Source organism: Esox lucius, chromosome 16, assembly GCF_011004845.1.
Source record: "Esox lucius isolate fEsoLuc1 chromosome 16, fEsoLuc1.pri, whole genome shotgun sequence".
Classification (NCBI taxonomy): domain Eukaryota; kingdom Metazoa; phylum Chordata; class Actinopteri; order Esociformes; family Esocidae; genus Esox; species Esox lucius.
This window is the reverse complement of record NC_047584.1, coordinates 15,615,381-15,640,675: the sequence shown is the minus strand read 5'-3', so window position 1 is coordinate 15,640,675 and position 25,295 is coordinate 15,615,381. Positions and strand designations below refer to the sequence as shown.

Sequence of the window (25,295 nt, the reverse complement as noted above, 5' to 3'; positions counted from 1 at the left end):
GACATGTATGAACTGAATTACAAGTTAATGAACTACATCATCATTTTGTTTTCCCAAACACCCATTCGCATTGCCATGAACAATGCTGATTCAGCCCTCTCTCCATATCACACTATCCCAACTGCAGTATCGCTATTGAAGAACAAATGATGAGAAATGAGAAATAATCTGATCACGTGATGACTAACCAAAGATTCTTGACATTAAAAATATCTTGTATAAAAATATGTGCAGAGTGTAACTGTGTACAGCTCCCTCGGAAAGCATTCAGACCCCTTCACTCTCTCCAAATGTGGTTGTTATCAAATTATATATCTATATGATACTATCAATATACACACAACAACAAAGCAAAAACACAAACAAAAATGCATCCAAATGAGCTCAGATGCATCCTTTGTCCTTTGATCATCCTTGAGATGTCAATAGAAGTAGATGTTGAGGCATAGATCAAGGGAAAGTTATCAAAAAATTGCTAAAGCATTGAAAGTTCTGAGGGGCAGAGTTGGCTCCATCATTGTGAAAATGAAGAAGTTTGGAAGCACCAAGACTCTTCCTAGAGCTGGCCTCCAAACGAAGTGACCGTGCACAAAGGGCCTTACTCAAGTCGGTGACCAAGAACCCAGAGGCCACTCCAACAGGGCTTCAGAGCATCTTTGCAGAAATAACCCCCGGGGATGAGGTCTGGATCCATTTTTATTTGCAATGTCCTTCCTTTCCTTAATCATGACCAGTCTCCAAGTCTGTGCGGCTGAGATGCTCCCACCACCATGCTTCACTGTAGGGATGGTATTAGCTAGCTGATGAGCTTTACCTTGTTTTTGCCAGATGTAGCACTTGTCATTCAGGACTGATAGTTTGATTTTGGTCGCATTAGAACAGATGATCTTGTCCCTCATGCACTCAGATGGCTTCAGGCAACATGTCACATGCCTTTTACTAAGGAGTGGCTTCCATCAATTGAAAAAATAAAATGAATGTCAACAGCTTTAGGTAGGTCACTGTCTGTGTATAAAGGAAATGTTTGAGAAACACAGGTTTACTGGACACTTTAAAAGACCATGGGTTGGAGGGAGTCAGATAAGTCCCACTTCTCATAGGTCTGAGAGCAGCTCTCTATCAGAGAAGTGTCAGACAAAAACAGTTCCTCTGACCTGACATGTAGACCTCACAATGTGTTCCCGCAGTCTCAGCAGAGCAAAACATCACTTAAAAATGAGTCTCTCGTATATCAACATCCCATAAGGGACCTTAAAGGGACCACTCCACTCAGCCAAGGTGACACGCCTGTCCTTCGGTCAAGGTTAAAACAGCTCAGTGGACACACAGATACCTGTTTGTACATATTGGAATAACATTCCCCATTAGCCAGAGAAAAAATATAATCTATTTTTTTTCCCACACGTTCATTCACTGTTCATTGTATGCAAATCTGGTGAAAGGAATGCACTGTCGTATGGATTCCAAACTACTCTCACCACATTTATGAATTATAGTGGAGAACAGTGTAAATCAAGGGAATCTGGCCTTGTGTAGCAGCGTGCAGAGCACCGAGTCTGACACGATGGCGATGACGAAGCCTGCGTTAGCTTTTGGCCTCACGTAGTGTTGAGTGGGAATGCTACCTGGAGTTGTGTGAGTGAACCTCACTGAGCCTGAGCGCTGATGGCAGAAGGAGACATCATTTCCTGCTAATATTCTGGTATCAAAGCAAGCCTCTGGCAAGTCATCTAGTATTAAGAGGGCTTCCTGTGAAGGGGAAATAAAGAGACGTGTCCCAACGCAACCTTGTAGCGGCACCAGCCAAATCCCTCTCCTCTCGGGTTGGTTTATCAGAGCTGTCAGGGCGCAGTACAGGTCTCCTCTGCTTCCTGCTTTCCCCAGACACAGCACATTTAACGCCTGCATGCAAGCATCTGCTTGTCCTCACGTTGCCATGTAAGTGAATTAAATGCAAAAGAGATATAAAAAGTCATTGCCGTGATTAGCATACTGGTGAGAGTATGACAAAGGATGAACAATGCCTCTCAGACTGGAGTTGTGTGTGTGGGCAATCGGGTATATTTGCATGTTTCAAAGGCACAAACATAAGATGTGCGGGGGCATACAGATTTCGCATTGTAACACTGAACATTTGCAAATGCGGCTGCAAGGTAATGGCGGGGTCTTATGCATGCATTCAGTGTTTTATTAAAGGCTATGAGCTGCCTTTGTGAGTCCCAATTACTTGCTGTCACTCCATTGTCTGTAATCAAGCAGAGTCAGTCAGATCATCTCTTCCATTATGTGTGTTGATGAAGTCTTTCCCTGCACCTAATAGAGGAAGACATTCATATTCCACACAATAAGGTCTTTACTTTGCATACCCAATGCCAGGTAGTGAGGGAGCTTCTCACTGCCACTTTTGTACATTTATTCGTGGACCAATTCTAACTCTGCTAATTATCTTGTAAGCTTAAAAAACGGTTATTGCACCGTTTATTGCACAACAATAAAATCATTACTGTGCAATTAAATCTTTACTTCACATTCAGACACTTCACTAAAAAGGATTTCAACTGTAATACAAATATCACGACCAACACCACTGTAAAATAAGTTACTCTACCCATTCATAGAAACTAGAACTAGTCAGCTACGAGAATTAAATGTGTACAAGTTACATTTTCATGCCAGAAAAGGTAGGCCTACTCTCAAAAGTACTCATCAGTGTACCTGGCCAAACAGACGCAAAGCATATGTGCACTGCCATCTGGTCTACCTGTCATGGCCCCTGCCAAATTAGTACAGGCCTGATCCTTAGAGCAAACTCTGCTCCTTAGAGAAATTAAACAATCAACATCAGTGAATGTCAATAAATGTCTGCTATTAATATGTGAATATTTGTCTTTTTGGGACAAAATTGTAATGTCCCCCTGCTTTTTAAGTGATTCTGTTTCACAAAATGACAGCCTAAGGTTAGGCATTAGTCAAGCATGCCGACAATTCCTGAAGTACGCCCGCACTGGACATTGATTTCTCGCCCCAATCAATCCACTCCCTGATAAAAATGTATTCCATGGCTAAAGGTTTATGACAAAGATATAGCCAGCATTACTCAGGTTCTGAGTTTGTGAAACACCCTGAGGTAACTACTGTAGCCACTACTCAGCTACAGTAGAGGCCTGAGTTTAGCACATCAACACCTCAATGCATGAATGTTGGTGAAAATGCCACATGAAATGTCAGAGACAGTAAGACTGTTATTTTAGGAAAACCCAGAACTATGAAGTACAAAGTACAACAAAAATCAATGAGTGTCGATTGGGTTTGTGTGTGAGTGTGTTAGACCGTTTGCGTGTGTATTATCTACCGCTACCATTATTCCCATCTGTGTTTTCTTCACTACCAGAGCCTTATCCTTTTAACCAAATCCCAGCAGGTGTTTTTGGAATAGCAGATTCTTGCTAGCACCAACATCAATCAAAATGGAATGACACTGTATTCCCCTAGTGTAATTCACCATGCCATGACTCTAAATGAGAGGGATGTCCCATGGCTTTAAATAACATTCGTGCTCATACTGTGTTCTAGTTTGAATGAGGATGGAGCGAGAGGTGACAAGAAACAATAGGCCAGAAGATGAGAGTCATAGCTGACCATTATCATAATGACATGGCAGTGCACATTCTCATGAGATCCAAATGGAATAGAGATGTTTAAATATCAATTGATAATATCTAAACCAGTGTCACAATGATGAAATGTCATTTTCAATGCATTTCAAATTGTGCTACAATCTTGCAACTCTCACGTCGTCGGCCGATGTGTGGCAGGAATATTTGATTTGTGAGCAAATTCAATCATAATGTAATATTTTACAAGAAGAAAAACCTTGAGGTAGTTCACACTGAACACATATTAAATGTTATAGTATACTTCCTCTGCTTCTACAAGGAAAGGCCGAATTTGAAAAAGCCTTTTTGGGGAAAAAGGCTATAGAGCCAATATGCCCTTTCAAGATCTGTTGGCCATGCCATACAAAAACAACTGCCATTAAATGTATATATTTTTTTCACCTGGAACATTCAATTTTCGTGGTACTACTGATGTGACTTGTATGTTATAATCTGATCACACTACTATGGACTCCCTGAAAGTGACAGGCTAACTGTTAAAGTAAAGTAATAATGACTGTTGGATCATTCAACTAATAAAAGTATGCATTTCACTTCAATTGAGCATTCTGTCAAAAACGTAATGTTTCCATCAAAGAAAAATACTACAGCAAATTATTACAGTACCTTTGTAAAAGTTTTCAGTACCTTTCATTTAAGGGCTTACATTAATACTGTATGTTTTCTGAGTGTAAAATCAAGCTGATAAACAACAATTACATTGGGTGCCAATCATTCTGGAGGGCACTGCCATGTGTGCAGCATCAAAAACACCTGTTCTGTTCCTTCACAGGTAATAATAAAACACATTAAATGAACGTCAACAGCTTTAGGTTGGCCATTGACTGTGTAGAAAGGAAATGCTTGAAGGCCACAGGTTTAGAAAACTAATTCAAAAAAATGTGTTTTTGCTTTGTCATTGGGTGGCATTATGTGTTGACTTGATGGCAAAAGCAGAGGGGTCTGAATACTTCCCAAAAGCATTGTACAGTACATACAGTAGCAGTGAAAAGTTGGAACACACTGTCACATCCTGGCACGGCAGGCTCCCTATGAGATCCAATGCCCTATCTCACTCATTTGGCGCACGGACACCTGTTTGCCCTCAGCTGTGTTCCTGATCACTGTCCCTACTGAATAACTTCCTTTTCTAGTATGTCTTGTCGGTCTTGGATTCCATAACACTGTAATGCTGTTCTGATTTCGTTGGTTTGTTTCAGTTATGTTATGTCTTAGTTCTTTTTATTAAGCATCCCACATTATCCCTGGGCATGTCCTGTCACATTTCTGTAATATAAAACATACCGAGGTGAAAATAAGCAACAATGAACAAAAGGAACTTAGGGATAAATATACAGACATTGATTATGGGAATGGGAAACAGGTGTGCGTTATGGGCATGATGGCGACAGAACAAGTCCAGGTGTGTTCAACGAAGGGCATTGAGACGGTGGCAGGAAGTAAACCAGTGACAACCAGTGCTGGTGCAGGAGTGGAGTTGGCAGGTGTCACACCTTTGCTAAGGACAAGGCTATTTCTGGGACCAGTGAGGGCAGGGAAATAAATAATTTTATATATATCCCCTAAAAATTATATTTCATCTAAAACAATACAACAAGAACAGGATTCCCTAATGGAAAGAATGTCCGAGATGTTTAATGCACATGGTTGACAGAAAACGAGAGAAATATGAGATTGGACCACTAATCATATGAAAAAATAAATAATGATTGTCAGAAATTACTTTGTCGAAGCCGCAAATAGCTAGGGCTTTAGCAAACCAGGAAAAATGAATTAAGTGGTTAAAGAGCTTCCTACAAGTGACAGAGGATTTAGAACAGCAACATAGCAAGTATTTCAAAAGACACATACACTCACCTAAAGGATTATTAGGAACACCTGTTCGATTTCTCATTAATGCAATTATCTAATCAACCAATCACATGGCAGTTGCTTCAATGCATTTAGGGGTGTGGTCCTGGTCAAGACAATCTCCTGATCTCCACACTGAATGTCAGAATTGGAAAGAAAGGTGATTTAAGCAATTTTGAGCGTGGCATGGTTGTTGGTGCCAGACGGGCCGGTCTGAGTATTTCATAATCTGCTCAGTTACTGGGATTTTCATGCACAACCATTTCTAGGGTTTACAAAGAATGGTGTGAAAAGGGAAAAACATCCAGTATGCAGCAGTCCTGTGGGCGAAAATGCTTCAAGCTGATAGAAGAGCAACTTTGACTGAAATAACCACTTGTTACAACCGAGGTATGCAGCAAAGCATTTGTGAAGCCACAACACGCACAACCTTGAGGCGGATGGGCTACAACAGCAGAAGACCCCACCGGGTACCACTCATCTCCACTACAAATAGGCAAAAAGAGGCTACAATTTGCACAAGCTCACCAAAATTAGACAGTTGAAGACTGGAAGAATGTTGCCTGGTCTGATGAGTCTCGATTTCTGTTGAGACATTCAGATGGTACAATTTTAAACAGAATGAGAACATGGATCCATCATGCCTTGTTATCACTGTGCAGGCTGGTGGTGGTGGTGTAATGGTGTGGGGGATGTTTTCTTGGCACACTTTAGGCCCCTTAGTGCCAATTGGGCATCGTTTAAATGCCACAGCCTACCTGAGCATTGTTTCTGACTACCTGCCAGAACAAAAGCATTGTTTCATGTCCATCCCTTTGTGACCACCATGTACCCATCATCTGATGGCTACTTCCAGCAGGATAATGCACCATGTCACAAAGCTCAAATAATTTCAAACTGGTTTCTTGAACATGACAATGAGTTCACTGTACTGAAATGGCCCCCACAGTCACCAGATCTCAACCCAATAGAGCATCTTTGGGATGTGGTGGAACGGGAGCTTTGTGCCCTGGATGTGCATCCCACAAATCTCCGGCAACTGCAAGATGCTATCCTATCAATATGGGCCAGCATTTCTAAAGAATGCTTTCAGCACCTTGTTGAATCAATGCCACATACAATTAAGGCAGTTCTGAAGGTGAAAGGGGGTCAAACACAGTATTAGTATGGTGTTCCTAATAATCCTTTAGGTGAGTGTATGTCAACACTGACTGTCCCAAGTCTCCATGCCTTCTGGGAGCACCTATGAAAAAGCATTGCCTTAATCAAGATTTGTAAATCACCAAATTGGGGAAAATAAAAAAATAGGGACAAAAGGCAAATGGGGAAAATGTAAGAAAATGCAAGAGGGAAATGTAGAAATGCAGAAGTTGTGCACTTCAGCAAGCCACTGGATAAAATGTAAATTAAGTTAGCGCTTAGTGAAAAAAGCTTTTTGAAAACTATTGTGGAAGTCACTTCAACATAAAAGAAATTCACATCCGTCTCATGTTGACCTAGTGCCAACGCATATGACTTGGAAAACCTTGCAATGGATGAGAAAGTCTAGAATTATATATTTGATATTCTAGCCACCTTCAATGACATCAAAAGCATATGACAACAAGGAATATTTTGACAGCACTGAAACTACGGACAGTACCGTAAAACAGCGGTTCCCAAACTGGGGTACTGCCGTAAAGAATACCCAAAGATCATGTACATTACAGCATGGAATGACAAGCAACGCATTATCAGCATACATACCACCATGTCTGGCTTTGATATTTATTGGGGACAGTGTAATAAAAGGAGTGGCGGGGGCATGGCGAGGCTGCTGAGGACATTTGATATACATGGGCAGCGGGCCTAGCAGCCCCAGAGACCTTGCAGCGGCCACAGCAGTGATTCTCATTGGCGTCAACTTGCTAACTAGAGCATGGAAAAGCACTTACAGGTAGAAGCTGGTGGCTAAGACTGGAGACTAAGACTGGAGACTAGGACTGGAGACTAAGTAGGCCCTAAGGAATGTTCAGATCATTACCTTTCACTCTGCATTTACAGATTACTACAGGCACTGGGCTTTATCAGTGCCTGGTGCCCTGTTACACTCCAGATATTGTAGTTCTGATATAACTTCACCCTCACCTCAGTGTCCAAGTGGGCAGACAGGGGGGGTGATGACCGCATACAGGGCTCCATTCCTCCCACAGTGCCCCTTACAACTCCCCTGTGTTTTTTGACCTGCTGGTCATCTGAACGTTTAAATATATTGATGTAAACTTATAAACTCTGCCAAGCACAGCCAGACCAGGACCCCCCGGAGATCACCTATATCTAGTCTATTGAGTTTCTCCAAGTGACCATGCTTCAACATATTTTTGGTTGTTCTCCAAATTTACGGTTGGGTATCTGTATAAGAACATTGTGCTGATCTACAAAGGGCCAAATAAAATACATTTGACTGACTCATTGATTCAGTACCACAATAGCAATGGCTAATGCCCTTCTCCATTCTCATTATTGCCCACACCTATTCAAAAATGACCAAAGAACTGAATCAGCATTTCTGTGACCCCATCTGGACAAAACATTTATGACTTGAGTTTGACAGAGTTTTCAATTGGAAACAGCTTGTAACCAACGACAACACACAACAAGGAATAACTTGGTATAAGGAGAATAAAACATGGAACACTGAGCAATAAAAAATAGTCATCTATTAGCCTATTTCCAACATCCAGATGGGTTTACATTTGGGAAAATCGAATGGAGACCTTCAGCCCACAATTGTCTGCTGCCACTGTTAAACATAGTGAGGGGGATTCATACTGGTATGGGCAGCCATCTTATGAGACTCACTGGGTCCGATTTACATGGTCGTAAAACCACTAATTAGGAATATAAGGCCATTATATTGGTCCAGTTACACCCTATGGTGCAAACACTGTTCCCTAATGATGTTCCAATATGCCAGAATGATAGAGGCCTCATATACCAGGGGTATTTAAATCTTACCCAACGAGGGCCGGAGCCTGCTGGTTTTCTGTTCTACCTCATCATTAATTGGACCCACCTGGTGTCTTAAGTCTGAATAAGTCCCGGATTAGAGGGTTGCAATGAAAAAATGGAGTGGAACTGATTTCGAGGGCCAGATTTGAATACCCCTGCCATATACACTGCTAAAAAAATTTTGCACTTTGAATCCCAGGATGACATCAAAAGCCTTCCATGGACTGCCCAATGACCAGATCTGTTAGATCATCGAACCTATACAAGACGTTCTGGAGCAGAAAGTACAAAATAGTTTTCCACCTCCTTCTTTCGTCAACAAACTGGAGGCCTTTTTTCTTAAAGAATTGTGCATTATGCTCTTACACACAGTTCAGGACTTGACATGGGTGGTCCTACACCTTATTAGATCTTTGATATTATAGTTAGATGTTTATGTACTTTTGTCCACCTTGTATTTACTGCATTTAAATGAGGAAAATGTGCTTGTGCGTAAAAGCACATCACATAAGGTATCCAGAAAAGCTAACAAAAGAAAGAAGTTGCTTCAACATATCTCACAACATTTAGCCTACTGAATTTGCATTCCTTTCATATTTATTGTGAATGTGAAGCTAACTGAAGTTGGCTAGCTTCATAAAAGTATCAGTTGTCATACTGTACACACTACTGTTTTATATCAGTTTTGCCCATGAATACCTTTTTATATGTACTGAGGTGTATGGATACAAAAGGTTGTTGAAACCTTCAGGGAACCACTGGACAAATAACATGCAGAACTGGCGGTCTTCACAACAAAAGGAAATCTGGTATCCTTATCTCTGTTCTTAGAAAATGAACATACAACACGGGACTCCAACTCCAAATCCTAAAAATGGTAAGAGTCCATTTGACATCAAACAAAAAAAGGAAGGTTCAACATAAGTCCATACAAAACAACAACAAAATGGGAAAAGTGCCCCAAAAGGCTTAACTGCTATGACTGAGACGAAAGGAAAAAGGAGCTTACAGTGAAATCCAAGGACTTGCAGGGACAGCAATTCCACACATAGCGCTAACCCTATAGTAATAAATCAGGAGCTAACAATACACCTAGCGAGGTCTAGAAGAATGTAGGCTGACCAGACCCTCCACTGAGGTTTAAAAGTTGCGTCCCTGCATGTAAACGGCTCATAACTTTGAGGTCTGTCCTCTTCAAATCACCCAGACAGGTTTTATGGGCAGAGAGAGACAAGAGTGAGTGACATTATTAGCAACAGGTGCATCCAATTGTACTCTACTTGTACTCACTAGTCAAGCTGGGGGAAAAAGTTATGCTATACTAGCCTGAGGGACAGCTACTTTAGTTCAGTACCTGTCTGTACTGTATGACAATTGCCAAAGAGTCTACCCTTTGTTGTCGAATATGAAAAAAACAAGCCAACAAGTTTTAACAAATTGACATTAAAAAAAAGTAAAAACACATTTTGAATTTTCAAGCAAATATCTATGAGTGATGTGTTAAGTTGTGACAATGTTGGCCAAAATAAAATAAAAACTATTGCATTATGCACAGTAGGGGGATTAAAGCCGAACCAACTACACACAGTTTATTTTAACATAGGATAAAGCAAAGAATGTTTTGAAAAAGCACCCCTGACTCAGGTCGATTGTCTTGAATTATATAGGATATTGTTGCGTCTACGTTTTGAAATTGCAAACTTTTAAAGGCTATCTGGACCCTGGTCTTTCATTAAAAAAACAATTTTGTAGGGTGTGTCAATATTAAAAAATGATATATTAAATATATTGTTCACCAGCTCAGACTAGAGAGATGTGTAAGCGGGGCAACTTCACTGGATTGCGGATGCCGACTCTTTGGCAAAGGTTGTCGAACAGGGTGCCCACCCATTCCACTAGGTGTGTGGAGACATCCTGGCCACTGTTCAAGGGTGGACTGTGGCAGATATCTGTGCTGCAATAAGCTGGGCATCCCCTCATACGTTTATGAGGGTGTACTGCTTCAATGTCACTACACCCAGCCAAAAACCTAATGTGCTGTCGGCCGGTGCGGGAGAAGATGAAAAGGTAGCCTGCGTATTTCCCCTAGGGGACCACGGTTGTGTCCAGATGCTTCCTTTAGGTAGGCTGCCATTGGCCGCAACTTTCAGTGTTCTGCCTGGTTGTGTTTGGATAACCCCATGTGTTGTCCCAAAGTAATCGATTGAAAAGTTACATACAATCCTGGTTCCAATTGGGGCGGGTGGGTGTAAGGGTTAGGATTGGGTAGTGTTAGTGTGAGTGTACAGGGTTAACAGGATTGGGGAGTGTTAGTGTTATTATATGGGGTTAACAGCACTGTGTAGTGTTAGTGTTACTGTATGGGGCTAACAGGATTGGGTAGTGTTAGTGTTATTGTATGGGGTTAACAGCACTGGGTTGTGTTGGAGTGTCAGTGGCGGCCTGCCATCAGGGCATTACTGATTGTGGGTGTATTCTCTTATACTATGGATCATGTAAAAAATTATGTAAAACCAGAAAAGGAAGCAGGCAAGCCTAGTTCAGCCAGCCCCCCAATTAGAAGTGATGAATGTTGTTGCCCTCACTGGATTGGAACCTGGTCCTCCCACATGAGCAGGTGTGTCTTTAACCACAATGCCATGGAGCTATATGTTTGCGGAGTGTCGGTATTACTTCTCAACATTAGATAATTTTGCCACGCCAAGTTTGAATATTTCGCTAGACACCATTAAGCATTGTATTAAACTGACTAATGTTTCTTATTAAATACCATATATGAACTGTATGGCTTTTGCCACGGGCAGTTTTAGAAGCTTATTAGCCAGTAATATACTTACTAGTATCAACTAACTTACTACTTGGAATAGTATAAGAACTGAGCAATTGATGACAAGACTGAAGATGAACTTCACACTGTCAAAGCTATTTCATTTCATGGCACAGCAACATTCGTTTTTCTTTTATTTGTGAATGACATTGATACAATGACAATCAATAAAGGTGACGATAACTGACTTTTTCGTCAAAAGAAAAGATGTTAGAATCTTGGAAACCCCTACTCTTTTACTGCCCAAGGGGTTGTGATCTAGTCTATATTACCCCAAAAAGCATGCACAGATGCATTGGCTACTTCAAAAAATCACCAGAAATAGTCACAATATAGCTGTTAAGTGTTGTATTTTAGGCTTACTATAATGTAGTTACTGAAGGTTGCAGACATCAAAGATTTTGTCTATCTTGAAATAACCAAATGCATAATATGTTTTGACTGTGAACAGTCTCAATCACAGGACCTCTGGCTCGGTAGTCAGCATCTCTAACCACCACGCTATTTAACAAGGGGTAGTCAGTCAATCAGTCAGTGACTCACTCAGTAAGAGACATTCACTCTTCTTGGCCGTCTCCGCTTACGCAGTCCAGCAAAAAGCTGCCTGCCAAGTTTGGATAGCTGGCACAAAATGCCGCTATCTAGCATGAAATGTGAATGACTTCTTCTGCAACAAATGTCAGTCAACCATTGGCAGAGTAGATATTGATAGCCTTAGACATATCATAGGTAGACAATAGATAAAATATAGGTAGCATGCAGCCATTATTTTGTTATATGGGTTGTTGTCAAATGTGCAATCATAGTTAGCCACACTAACCAGCCAGCTCATGTTTAGCGTTGGACATCGGCTTGACTATAACTTTGTTGTCATTGGTAGCCAATGCTGAGATGACAACCTGGCTGTGTTAGTGTTATGGTAATGCGTTAACAAGACTATGCAGTGTTAGTGTTAAAGTATAGTGTTAACAGGACAGGGTACTGTGGGTATGTGGATTTAGCTACAGTATAAACATTGACAGAATGGTAAATATTTGTTATATTATGATAGGCCTTATTTATTAAATTAATGTGTGCTATCTTCACTGACATTTAATGAGAGAGCTGAAGAAAGGTAAGTAAACATTCTGTGAATACCTTTAAGCAATAACATTTACAGGGACAATCCAAAAAAACATTGACAGACTTATACCATAAATGTTTTTGAGCTATTATCCATAACAATAAAAAATGAAAGGCATCTTTTATAGCCTTTATTGCTTAATAGGACAAGCCTAATTCCAAAGCAAGACGTGTGCAGAGTGGCTCATAAAGGAAAAAATAAATTGTGCTTATGAAAAAATGACATCACAAGTGCACTTAGTGCTCAAATCAGTGTCAAAGGTTTAATGGTACAGAAAGGAACATTTCATTACAACCTCTCACATCTAAAGATATCTCCCTTTTATGAAATGCATTATAATAACCTTGTACCATATCTAGAGAGATGGCAGACATTTTGATAAAAGCAATTGCCTGGAAACTATTAAAACTATAGATGCAGGCTGTCAAACCACAATGAAAACATTTGGGACTTCGCAGTACAGCACCAATTTGTATTTGGCCGCTACTGTATCCGGGACTTGTCTTTTCCTTAGTGGTATACATTTTCAGTTCAACAAGTATTATTATTATAATCATCATCATCTTTACAATAATCATTTATCCAAACAGCTGGAACGTAAATTTAAGGAACACTAAATCATATCAAATGCCTTTTCCTGTTACAGCTGCTGCGTGAGCATTGTTCAACGTGCATTTGCCAGACAAAACTGTTAAATTTATATTTTAGTTAATTAACAGATGCTGTCATTCAGAGTGACTGTAACCTAGTCCATTCATCATACGATAGCTAGGTGGGACAACACAGCCCAGTAATAATAAGTCAATTTTAATCTATTAGCTATTATAAAATTCTATGTCAGTTCTATGAAAAAAAGTTTTCATTAAATATAATTAGTGTGGTTTGACTAACACAGAGGACACCTTTGTTGTCTGAGAGTCTGTAATTTATTCTCATTCATTTAACAACAATTCTCATGTTAAGTACATGGCACCAATTTAAGGACATAGTTATGGCAGTTATGGTTTGGATTCACACAGGGAGTTGAGCCAAGTGCACTATTAGCAGAGAATGTGTTATGGGTAAGCAACCCTGATCCTTGATTGGCGCAGACACTTCACGTTTTTAATCAACACCCCGTGGAAGACCAGGTGTGTTGAATTTAGGAAATCACTGAAATAATCAAGTAGCTCAGTTAGGTCAGTTGTGGTGCCAAGTTGGAACAAAAGCCTGCAGTACCTGCAGCAATGCCAGGAACACTGTTGCATTGGAATTATGGGCAGTTTTATCCTTTGGATTAAATATAAACCATACAATTGCCTACTCATTTCATAAAGAGGTCTTAATGGCATATATTGCCAACTTCCCTTGGTTGGCTAATGGTTTGGACCAACTGCAAAGATTGGTGAGTGTAGGATGGCATGTATTTTAAATAAATGGACTGCAGGCTAGAATGCGTGTCACTTCATATTTATACCCCATCAAAACAGGAAGTCATGGATGACCAAGAGTTTCTAAAGACTCAGATTGCCTTTACTCAACTTTAATAATGGTACCAATAAAAATGGCATGCACTGTATATACAGAAATCATTTAATCGGTCAACATTATGTTTGGGCCAGCCAGGAAAAAAGGCTCATGTAAAAACTGGGCAAATCTATCCAAGTCACTGTTTCTGGTTCTGTATAAATGTAAGTACATTATGAGACACAGATCAGTTTAATCTGTGTGACCAAGTAATGTTCTGATGCCATCAACTAAAGATGTTGGTAGCATCAGCACTCGAAAACTTAAATGTTTTCAGTTTGAAGACACATATTACAAAATGTGCATTATACAAAATAGTATTGGGGCAATAAACAATGGTGAAATGTGAACACAACAAATTATTGCATGCTAACAAGATACAAAGAATGAACAAGGAAAAGTTGAAGTATCCACAGCAGCATCATGAACGCTCAATTACACATTTCTATTCATTATAAAAAATAAGCACAAAAGGGGAACAAAACACAGTACCGCTTGTCAACTTAATTCATTGACAAAAGATATTGCCACAAGCGTCTACTCAGCAGGAGCTTGTTGATATGCTTTAAGCAACGGCCCTGTTATTCTGTTATTCTCCCTGAAAGGCTGAAACACTAGCAAGCGGTTCCCCCTGCTCCAAGAGGGAACGGAGCGCCTGTTGAAAAATCCCATCATGCAGCCCATTTTAGTATTCATGAGCATGATTAATGGCATGGAGATGGAGGAGGCATTTGAGAAATCTACTTTGGCACAGAAAAAAGTGGCAAACGTTTGTGTTCCTGGCTTTCCTGATGATACCTCCTGTGTGTGCTGTAGTTGGAAACATTTGGATAAAATCGACAGACTATAGCCCTTTCCACCACTGCTATTATTTACAACACTTTCAACCACCTGCCAATACCAACAGTCCAATTAAAGAACAATTCCGATGCTAACAATTCCGTCGCTATCTTTTTCCAGCAGGACATTATAAGGCAAAACACCTCTACAATGTCACATGACACTGGCTAAGTTTCCCTGCACAAATCCCCACCCGAATCTGTGTATCTGTCGTTGGAATGGTCATCATAAACTGATAATCCAACATAGTAACGAGGACTTATGACACAGAGGCCAGCAGATTCACCTGGATGTGTTCAAATCCATTCCACAATTTTCTGCAGGAAGAGGACCTGTTCACATTACACGGCTCAGCAGAGATCATTTGGCTGCTTGTATGCAGCCATGGACCACATAAAATATCAGCAACGTTATTTCTGTCCCATTCCACTGCTCGGAACAGGGAGGCTGAGCTGGACATGAAATGATAGGGTCGAGCTGAGACAGCTTGAGAAGCTCCATAGACACAGTTCTGAGGTGTGTGTGCTCCTAAAACACACATCTACCAAGAAGGGTCTAGCAGTCTGACTGACTCATCTTCCAAGTCACCCTGTCGTCTCTTCTATTGGGTAATTCATTGGGTCAGTGAATGGAACCTGAGACAAGCATGCCTGTATGCAGGGCTAGTCTTTCTCCGGGGCAGTGAGGGCAGTGATGGGCTTGGATTAGGGAGGCCGGTATGTAATGAACTCACTGACAGTTTATTTAAATACAGAGGCAAGACCCTGTAGGAGAGCACCAGACAATTTTAGCTGCGCTGACAGTCCACTGACTTAGGGTGTAAAGCACTGCACTCTTAGTTTTTAAGCCTTCACCATTTTACTTGCTGACAACTTGGACCAGGGTCTCCTCAGAATGAGAAAGCGCAGGCCAGGTCCCATGGTATTACCCTACCAACTGGGTCGCCCGACTCTGAGTCATTGCAGCACTTCTGTCAATAACGCTGACACCACAGCTGACATTCCACCTGACCAGACTGATTGTGACCACACACGCTGCTCCAACTCCCATTAACCCATTCAATATAAACCGCTGGACTGGAACAATAGAATGGTGCTTTAGACTGCTCTCTGTAGACCAGAAGTCGAGCCGAATAACTAAGGCTGCAACAACCGATCGACAATGATCGACAACGTCAATTGACAATGAGAAATAGTTGGCAACTATATGGGACTCAGCAAAAATAGTTGCATGTATGTAGGACATTTTTTTTTTTTTTTAATGGCAGAAGCTGTCGCTACACCAGTGGAAGAATGTGTACAACACAATTACAAAAATACAGTTAGTGGAAATATTTTCAAAGCTGAGCTCACATGGCGGAGCGTGACAATAACGCAAGCACACCTCAAGAACACATTGGAACCAAGTGGAGTCACTGGCCTACTCTTGTTCCCACATTCCATCCTCATGCAATGGGGGTGAACTCTGTGGGATACACAGGGACCTCTTTCAGGGTGACTGCGGATGGTTGGTGGTCCTATAGATCTGATGCTTGGCATGATGGGTTTAGTACTGTAACATCCTATTCACTAGGCCATGGTCCAGGGTTCGCATTAGGGAACAGTGTCTCTGGACCCCCATCTCAGCCCCTAGTGTTATGCTTATTATTATGCTGGGGTAATTGGTTTAGTCTGTACTGTCTTAAGTCCCAGTTGTTGACACCATTCATGTATGTTGTCGGGGGACAAGGGTCAATCTGAAAAGCGTGCTCAGGTGTCCCTTTGAATCCAATGAATGCTCTCACTAGCTTACCTGCTGTCCTGTTTAACCTTGAGTCCATGGACCATGCCTCAGGACTACCTGGCCCAAATAATTCGTAGCTGTCCATGTCCAAAGTCCTCCTGGTTGCGTTGCAGATCAAATTGCTTGCCTGATGATTCAGTTTGCCACTGCCCACACCCCATCTGATTTTCCCTGTGCTTGTCCACCTTGTTCTGCAGCTGACTTGGATTCTGTTTAAAGACTCTGGACATACCCCACATGCACTGATTGACCTGCCTGTTTTATGAACATGCAAAAATATTGACGTGGCCCAAAAGGCACAGCCAGAAGAGGACTGGCCACCCTTCAGTCTGGTTCCAACCTAGGTTTCTTCATAAGTTTTGACCTCACTAGGGATCCACTGTGCATCAACTCTGCTGTTGCTTGCTCTTTGTGGGTTCAGGCTGGGTATCTGTAAAAGCACTTTGTAATGCATGCTCATAATAAATTTGTTTGATTGAAAAATGGATATTGCTACACCGTACGGTGTAGCAAACTACCGTACGGTAGGTCAGGCAGCTGTTAGCTCAACTGAGGTTGTTGTACAGTGAATGCATTCTCTGCCAAGTATGTAAATACTTCCTGGTTGAGCAAGTGGTGTGATAAGAAGCACAACGGATTGGCAAGGCCATAAGCGCAAACTGGCATTAAGAAACATGGGATACAATTGAAAAACATACTATAACAATACAAAATAAACATTGAGAGTAATTTACTTCATAGGTTAAGCCCAATACAGTATTCAGGTACTAAAATCAGCCAACTGAGCTCAATTAGCATACATTAAGTTAAAATCTAATGTCTGCATATAAATCACCACTGCAATATAGAAGAACCATGTATAATTGGAAGCCAAAGGGATTTAGGCATACAGCATGAGGGGAATTCCAGTGTCTTCCATCTAATTTGTTAATGTACATTACAACATGATCAGTCTCAGAGGCATCAGACATCAAAGCCGTGCTGGCATACCCACCTCTCTTTGACCACAATTAGTGGTTGATGGCCCTCCTCTTGGGGAAATGGCCAAAATGAAAACCAGCAGCTTTGTGCACACCAAATACAGACATACAATACATAGAGCTACTTGCTCAATATTGTAGTTAGAATTCACATTAAATATGTTAAGGTTTGGCATAACACCAATAGGCTGGTAAATTAAAATGTCAACCATGACTGATCATGCACCTATATCCTTGTTTATTTTTCTTTGACCTATAAATACAGAATCTATAACATTTGGCAAACATTTATCCATAGGGTGTTACAATAATGTTAACACTCTCAGCACAGCACAAAAAGTATAAAAAAAAGAGTTCATTTGGGCATATTCATATAACAAATATGAGTTGGGATGTGTTCAATTATTAAATATTAGGGCATCATATCAATCTCTGAAAGCCTCTATTATAATGAAAATATCTAAATCCAAAATGGTTTTCAAGCAGGCTATTAGGAGAGGCTCATCCAATGTTTAAAAGTAGGCTCTTTGCTATGGTAGAGATTAAAATGTGCCACATTAAATGGTTAGTTGATGGAACATTGTTTAAAACATCTACCTTTTTAAATTAATCCATACAGAGTTGGTGACAATTCCAGCTCTATCCTCCAGAAGACCAAGATCAGATATTACAGCAAATAATTTGTTTCAATAGAATAGAATAGAAGGTAAACCGATTTTCTGAGAAAAAGAAAGGTATCATGGTTGTCAAAGGCATAACTAGTACAGACGGTAAAATGCTTTCTTACAAGCAACTCGTTGAAGTATATGGAGAGTCATGTTCTATTCAAAAGTATAATTACATCATTGCAGCCCTGCCAGGAATGGAAGCAGAAATTAAAACAACAAAACAGGTTTGAATTACCAGGTCTGCCACCTATTAAAAACCATGTATGGTTAAAACCAGTATATACCCTTAATTGTATCTTTTCCATTTAAGGGCAAAAAGTTTAACTTCTACACCATGTGTAATTCAGGATAGTTGCTAAACAAATTCTTGATTTACCACTTCTATGGCATCAGTTGGAATTATATACAGAATACATTTTGATGCTTCAATATGTTCCTTCGAGTATAAACTCCTATATAAGATTATTGGAACAAATTAATTCTTAATATATGGTCAATTACACAGTGGGCACTGTGCAGATCATGTCACAATGAAATAGAATCAGTGGACCATCTGTTCCGTCCTGTTGTGGCAGATTTCTGGAATCAGGTTCAGAATTGGTCGTTGGGTTACAGAATTAGTTGCTGACAGGGGATTTAAAAATCATGATCAATCAATGGAAAATACAGTTATTCTGTTGGGTAAACCGTTGCTAACAGCTACATCAGAAGAGAAGGTTCGAATGGACAGATTCAAATATTTAGTAAAGCATCACAGCAAGACAGAGATCTATAGTATATTGCTAGGGGAAATAAAAAAAAATGGTAGTGTGCTATGGTAAAATATGGTAAAATCTATGTAATTTGGAAGGATGGGGTTAAAAGGGTCTCCAGTTAAGGTGTTGGGGTCGCTTTTGGGGTTAGGCATTACCGTAATGGGCTTGGGTTTGTCAAGAGGCTACTCAGTTATAAAGAAGATAATGAATAAAGAAGTCAATGAATATAATGAAATACATTAATGAGGCAAAACACTGATCAGCAGGCCTGTGACAGCCTGAGGGAACTAAGGAACAGGACTTACAGTGGATATAAAAAGTCTACACACCCCTGTTAAAATGCCAGGTTTTCGTGATGTAAAAGAATGAGAAAAAGAGATATAATGTCAGATTTTTTTCCACTTTTAATGTAACCTATAATGTGAACAATTCAATTGAAAAACAAACTGAAACCTTCAAGGGGGGAAAATGAAAAATAAAAACTTTACAATAACCTGGTTGCATAAGTGTGCACACCCTTAAACTAATACTTTGTTGAAGCACCTTTTGATGTGGATCTCAGTACTGTGGTCGGGGATATCCATAATAGTTTGGGTTTGTTTGCAGGTGTGTGTCTGTGTGAGGTGAGTGTGAGTGGGTGTGTAAGTGTGCATTAAAAAAAGTATAAATAAATAAGTTGAAATAATGTTAACATTGATGTTTTACAGGTTGCTAATGTCTACATGCTCACGGCTGATCTTCCCCGGCAGTGTATTGTGTCTTGACTGGTGTGCAAGTTTTATACTACAGGAAATGTGACATAATTAGACATAATAATGTAAGATGAAACCTGTTCTGGGTATATTGCACACACACTGGTACTGACAAAGGTATGTTTCAATCACTATTATGAATAATCAAAGGATATCTACACAACTGTGGTGAACAAAAACACCAGAAGCACAGCGCACCTTTCAACAGCATATCTACGTCTCTCTACAGCCAATACCCTATTTTCCTCAGCTCACTCCTCCAAATCAACCTACCTAACAATGCTGAGCTCTTGTAGATAGCTCACATTGACCATCCTCAAAGTAAAAAATGACTAGAAAAAGGTTCCCACACTTTCATCCCTTATGATCAAAATCAAATTGTCTTAGCTGCTATCTGACCACCGCACCTGCTAAGCACCATACCCAACAGTATTTGTCACCTCATTTAGTGAGCAACTTTGCACCTTTTTCCACTTGTATTTAAAAGTATCATTTCATATGGTGCTTGGTGTAACTAATTGATCCATTGCTTAATCCACTGCACATGTTTTTTACTGTCTTTTTTTGATCAAATTAATCTTTCAGCGAGCGTTTTGTCTTGCAATTTGTATGGCTTCGGCCAGGTCATCATTGTAAATGAGAATTGGATCACAATCGGCTTACCTGGTTAAATAAAGGTGAAATAAACAAAAGACACAGCTCACTCAGACTTTCAGCCATCAATTTGATGAGGTATTGACACTGCACGAATCAACGCCCATGTGGATGAGATCAAAGCACCTCCATACAGATGCATCACTCAGTGATGAGAGACACTGAGCTATTCATTCGCTGGAGATTAGACGTCAACGACAGGAGCATGCCTACATCTGGGGGTTTTAATCAGTTAGTCATTCAAGCCTGTCTATGAACAGGTGTGCCTGTTATCAAATATGCACCTTTTTACCTGTGCCAGATTTCCATCTGTAACTACAGAGTTGTGGGATCTAAGCCATGATGACATTAATAGTCTGGGCAGACAAAGTGCATATCCATATTGGGAGGGAACAAGGAAACAACATCAGAGAAGCATTGTTTTGATCAGCTTTAAACACCCAATCTATCATAATTTATAAACAAATACCTATACCAAATGATTTCAATCTTTCTTTTGACAACTCTCAGATCTACACTACAGAAAACATAAGCAATGTAGTTTCTACCCAGCCAGACAAATCTCAAACTGGGTGGATTTTAGAAATCCCAACTGCTATGGTCTGAAGTTTGGAAGGTCCACATAAATATCTCTGAACACCACTAGGCTGTTATTCTGTAAAAACATCAATTACAGATGTGTCATAGTATCATCATGCCAGCATTAACCTGTGGTTAACACACCTTTAAAGGTGAATAGATATTAAATGTTAATTGAAATGCACTGATGTTTGAAATGACCTGAGGAAGCATTACATGAAAGTGCCATTATCAATTTTTCAAGAGGACAGAAATCAGTCCAGTGAATGCATGACTGATGATGCATTATTTTGACAGAGAGATACATAGAAGATGCAGAGACCTCTACTGGATACGCCAGCAAATCTATTGACAAACATATTAATTACTGCTACTTTTTAAATACTGCGTTATGAAGCAAATAGAAATAAGACAATCGGTCAAAATAACACTTTGTCAGGAGCTACTTGAATTAAATTCTAGTGGATATATTTAAAATGTACTTTCAACTGAACTTTCAAATGAATGAAAGCACAGAGAATGGAAATGTCAGACTCCATAGGATCATGTAAATTACATTCTTCTTTGGCTTCAGACTAATTCTAAAAGTATTGGTGGTTCAAACAAATAATTTAAATATGAATTAATCAAGAGTTTGAGTGTTTTATTTCTGAGAGGTTTCTAGGCAGATTTAAATCTAACCTAAAACAATTATTTACAGGAATTTCTTTGAGAAGCCAAGGACAGTGTTAAAAAAACAGTGTTATAGTGGGCTAATTACCATAATATTCTTAGTATGGTAATTAAAATATAGAATGAACAATTTATATATTAGGATACATTTACCAAAATTAAACTTATCTTTTCTCTTTTTTTATTGTCGACAGTACTTTCATACAGGCTACTTTCACATGTCTACCATAGGCTATCTGTGAATTATCCTGAGGAATGATATCACTTAACGCGGCTCGTAGCCTAAAAGGCACAGGTTTCTAAATGAGCGTTCACCTGCACCATTATACCACCGTAAATGACCCCCAGGAGTCAGAGATGGAAGTCAGAACTTAACAATTTGCATACAATATTAGATTATTTTTCATATCGTATCCACATTAGGCAATGGGTAATTAAGACGTACATCCACTTTACACCGATCAACTTTATCGATCATTACTGACAAGCAGTGCCAACATATTACATACCTGATATTTCTTGCAGAGGAACATTTTCAAAGCTGAAGCCTTTTGAGACAGAAGCTTCTCTAACCTCACTGCAGTTACGTGGTTTAAAATCAGCTCCAACTGCAACAGACAGCACTACAAAGAAAGTCCAAAGGACGGTCTGTATTCTCAACATCGTGCACTTCTGTGATTAAATTCCTATTTGATCCTCTGCTGATTCGTATAGAGAGAACTCCAATTCAGTGCATCTGCACTTAGCCTAATAACTCAAGGTTTAGTAGTTGACAATTGTCTACAAGTATCAGCACATCTTTCTGAATCAAAATGTGTTTATTTTGCCACTAACTGTGGTAGAGGGTCCCGCGTTGCCGCAGAAAACAGAACGTTTCGAGTCCCGAGAAAACCACATGGATCCAACAGATCGCGGATTACGAACCCGTTCTCTCAACTTCAGTCAGAAAGTGACGTCGGGTAGGATAACGTAAAAAGTCGAAATGCTGGTGACGAGAGTGGAGACCGCTATGTGCTCCGACGCATTAAGGCAGAGCAGGCAAGAAAACGCGGACTGGAGTCGTCGTTGTCATTTTCTAAACCCCATTTTTTACACCCCCAAAACTGTTAAAATTATAATATAGTATTTAATGTCAACATAATTGCACTGCTTGATCAACCGTAACCGTTGGTAAGTTTACCATATAAATGCCTGTAGCTTTAGTTTTGTCTGGCTGTCATTGTAAGGGCATTTGATCATATCGGAGTAAGGCCACCATGGTAGATGGATTTTGACATTGATTATCCGTACATTTCAGGAATATCATTCTCAAAGATGTGGTGACTGCCCACAGATATACTGCACCCCTGTCTGATACTGGTATTTTGGGCTGTGTTGTGTGGAGAACATGCTTGAACCATTCTGTGCTTCATTGATTTTCTAGCAGCTTAGTCCTGGGGTAGATCAACAGTGGATTATCATCATGGTTGCAATGCCAACAGTGTTACAAGAGATGGTGTTGAATGCTACACATCCACCTCTGTTAGATGTCAGAATTTCATTCACTGCTCTTTTCAGACTGATTTGTGTACAACATTTCTACCTGCTGTAGCCAACATATAAACATGCATTGATGGGGCTATTCCCTGGTGATTATGAGTCAAATTGTAATATACCCAAATCCAGTACTCTGATTCTTTGAGGGTCATGACCAATTGCGGTTATTTCAAACAAGGGACATTAACTGATTACATGTAGTTTAAGCAGAGCAAATTATATGTGATCATAGTCTAGATTTCCTAATTGGTTTTGCGACATACTGTACATATGATTATGGCACATGATATTTTCGCATGGGATGAAGGCCATCCCTTCCAGCTTGTTTCCAAGGCTAAGCATAACCATTTCCAGGTTTGTTTGGAAACAGTATGGGCAGGAAAATGGGAGATGCCAAAATGTATGGGTGTTGAATATATAAATTGAATGTCAAAGTAAATTGCACACGAGACACTGAGCTACTCTAGTTCTTCTCTGGAAGAGTTATTCCACAATTTATGAGGGCTCAATACTATCAAACCTGCATTGCAGTATCTAAGCAGGTTGCCCTTTTATTTCATGCTCTGAGACTGATATTTGGTACTGTATAGAGATCTGCAACTACTACCAGGTCAACAACTACTCACAAGTATGCTTTCAATTTTCAGAATTAAAAGTGTGCGAGCACGGGATGGATATTGTAAGTAAAGACACTGCATAAACAATGGTATATCAGGTTTGAATGAAGTCTATGGGCGTAAGAGCACAGTCAGAAAGGTCCCACATACATTTGGAAATGCCTGAGGCAAGAGAAGATTGAGAATACATTTACATTGCTCACTCCTCCCTCACTTTCAGCAATTGCTCATTGTGTCAGAGACAAATACATCTTTAGGGTATTTTTGACGCTGACGCTGATAAGTAAATCTACTGAATAATGAAAAAAATAAACAACAGTTACTGAATGCAAATATAGTGAGCAATAACAACTTCATCCAAGATCCCCTCGACAGGCTCTGGCTCGTCCTTTTAATTCAATAGAGGAACATTACAATTCAAAAGAGTCCCACACCAATCGGACACACACACACACACACACACACACACATGGTTTAGTTAGTAAAAAGAAAAGGTTGGCAATCAACATGATGTGAAAGTACTAAAAATCATTATCACGGTTACTTTCTTTCTAAAAGCAAATCTAAACCCACCACCAGTGAATGTCAACTTTAGAAACCCCAATCAGCAGTCTCTTAACGGTGAGAGCATAGTAGGGCCATCTGAATGTAGTCAACACTGAGCATAGGAATTCACCTGACACAGGCTGTGAACCATCAGCAAACAGCCCGGTGAAGCAATAAAGCTGGGCAGATTAGGAAATAAAAGTAAGTGTACCACCATTGCCAGTGACTATTTTTGTGATCTATTCCTGGTGTATAGGTTACGAGCTGGAATAAGATAGCCTAATGTAGTCATGGCTGAAATGTTTATAACACTATTGCGCATAGATGGTAAAACCAATTACTGTTTCTTACTCTGTCACGGAGGACTGTTGTTATTCGGGTTGCCAGTCTGTCATCTAGCCTGCTGCTGTTGTTTTTTATATGCAGTGCAACACCCCAATAAACACTCTTGTCTGTAAGGCTGTGATAGTGAGAAAGAAAAAAACACTATTTCTTGGAGCAGTTGGAAATGTCTCGATGAAAGGTGGCTTCAGTGTAACACCTTTTATCATTTTTTACATGTATATTAAATGACCATCAGCGTGAGCGTCTTTAAACATAATGAATTAAAAAGTTCTATTTGTTTAGGTTTGCAAGAATTCTATCTTTTGATTCATGCCTTATTTTTGGAATTTCTTGCTGACTCATCTGGAGTAAGGAGGAAACAAGGAGGTAACAAGGAGGAAACAAGGAGGAAACAATGATGATTCAAGGAGGAAACAAGACAGAAACAAGGAGGAAACAAGGAGGAAACGAGGCAAAAAACAAGGAGGAAAAAAGGAGGAAAAAGGAGGAAACAAGGAAGAAACGAATGAAACAAGGAGGAAAAAGGGAGTAAACAAGGAGTAAACAAGGAGTAAACAAGAATGAAACAAGGAGGAAACAAGGCAGAAATTAGAG

The 25,295-nt window shown here is 40.0% G+C and overlaps 1 protein-coding gene across 2 annotated transcripts in view; it reads right to left on the bottom strand.

The window, feature by feature from the left end:
* The window catches only part of LOC105024740 (glypican-6), a 99,144-nt gene extending 76,561 nt beyond the window's left edge, over nucleotides 1-22,583 (bottom strand). For both annotated transcript variants that reach the window (XM_010894851.3, XM_010894853.3), the window contains exon 1: nucleotides 22,167-22,583. In XM_010894851.3, the coding sequence (XP_010893153.1) occupies nucleotides 22,167-22,320 (154 nt within the window). In that variant the 5' untranslated portion in view covers nucleotides 22,321-22,583. The remainder of the gene's footprint in view (nucleotides 1-22,166) is intronic.
* Nucleotides 22,584-25,295: the final 2,712 nt, after the last annotated feature.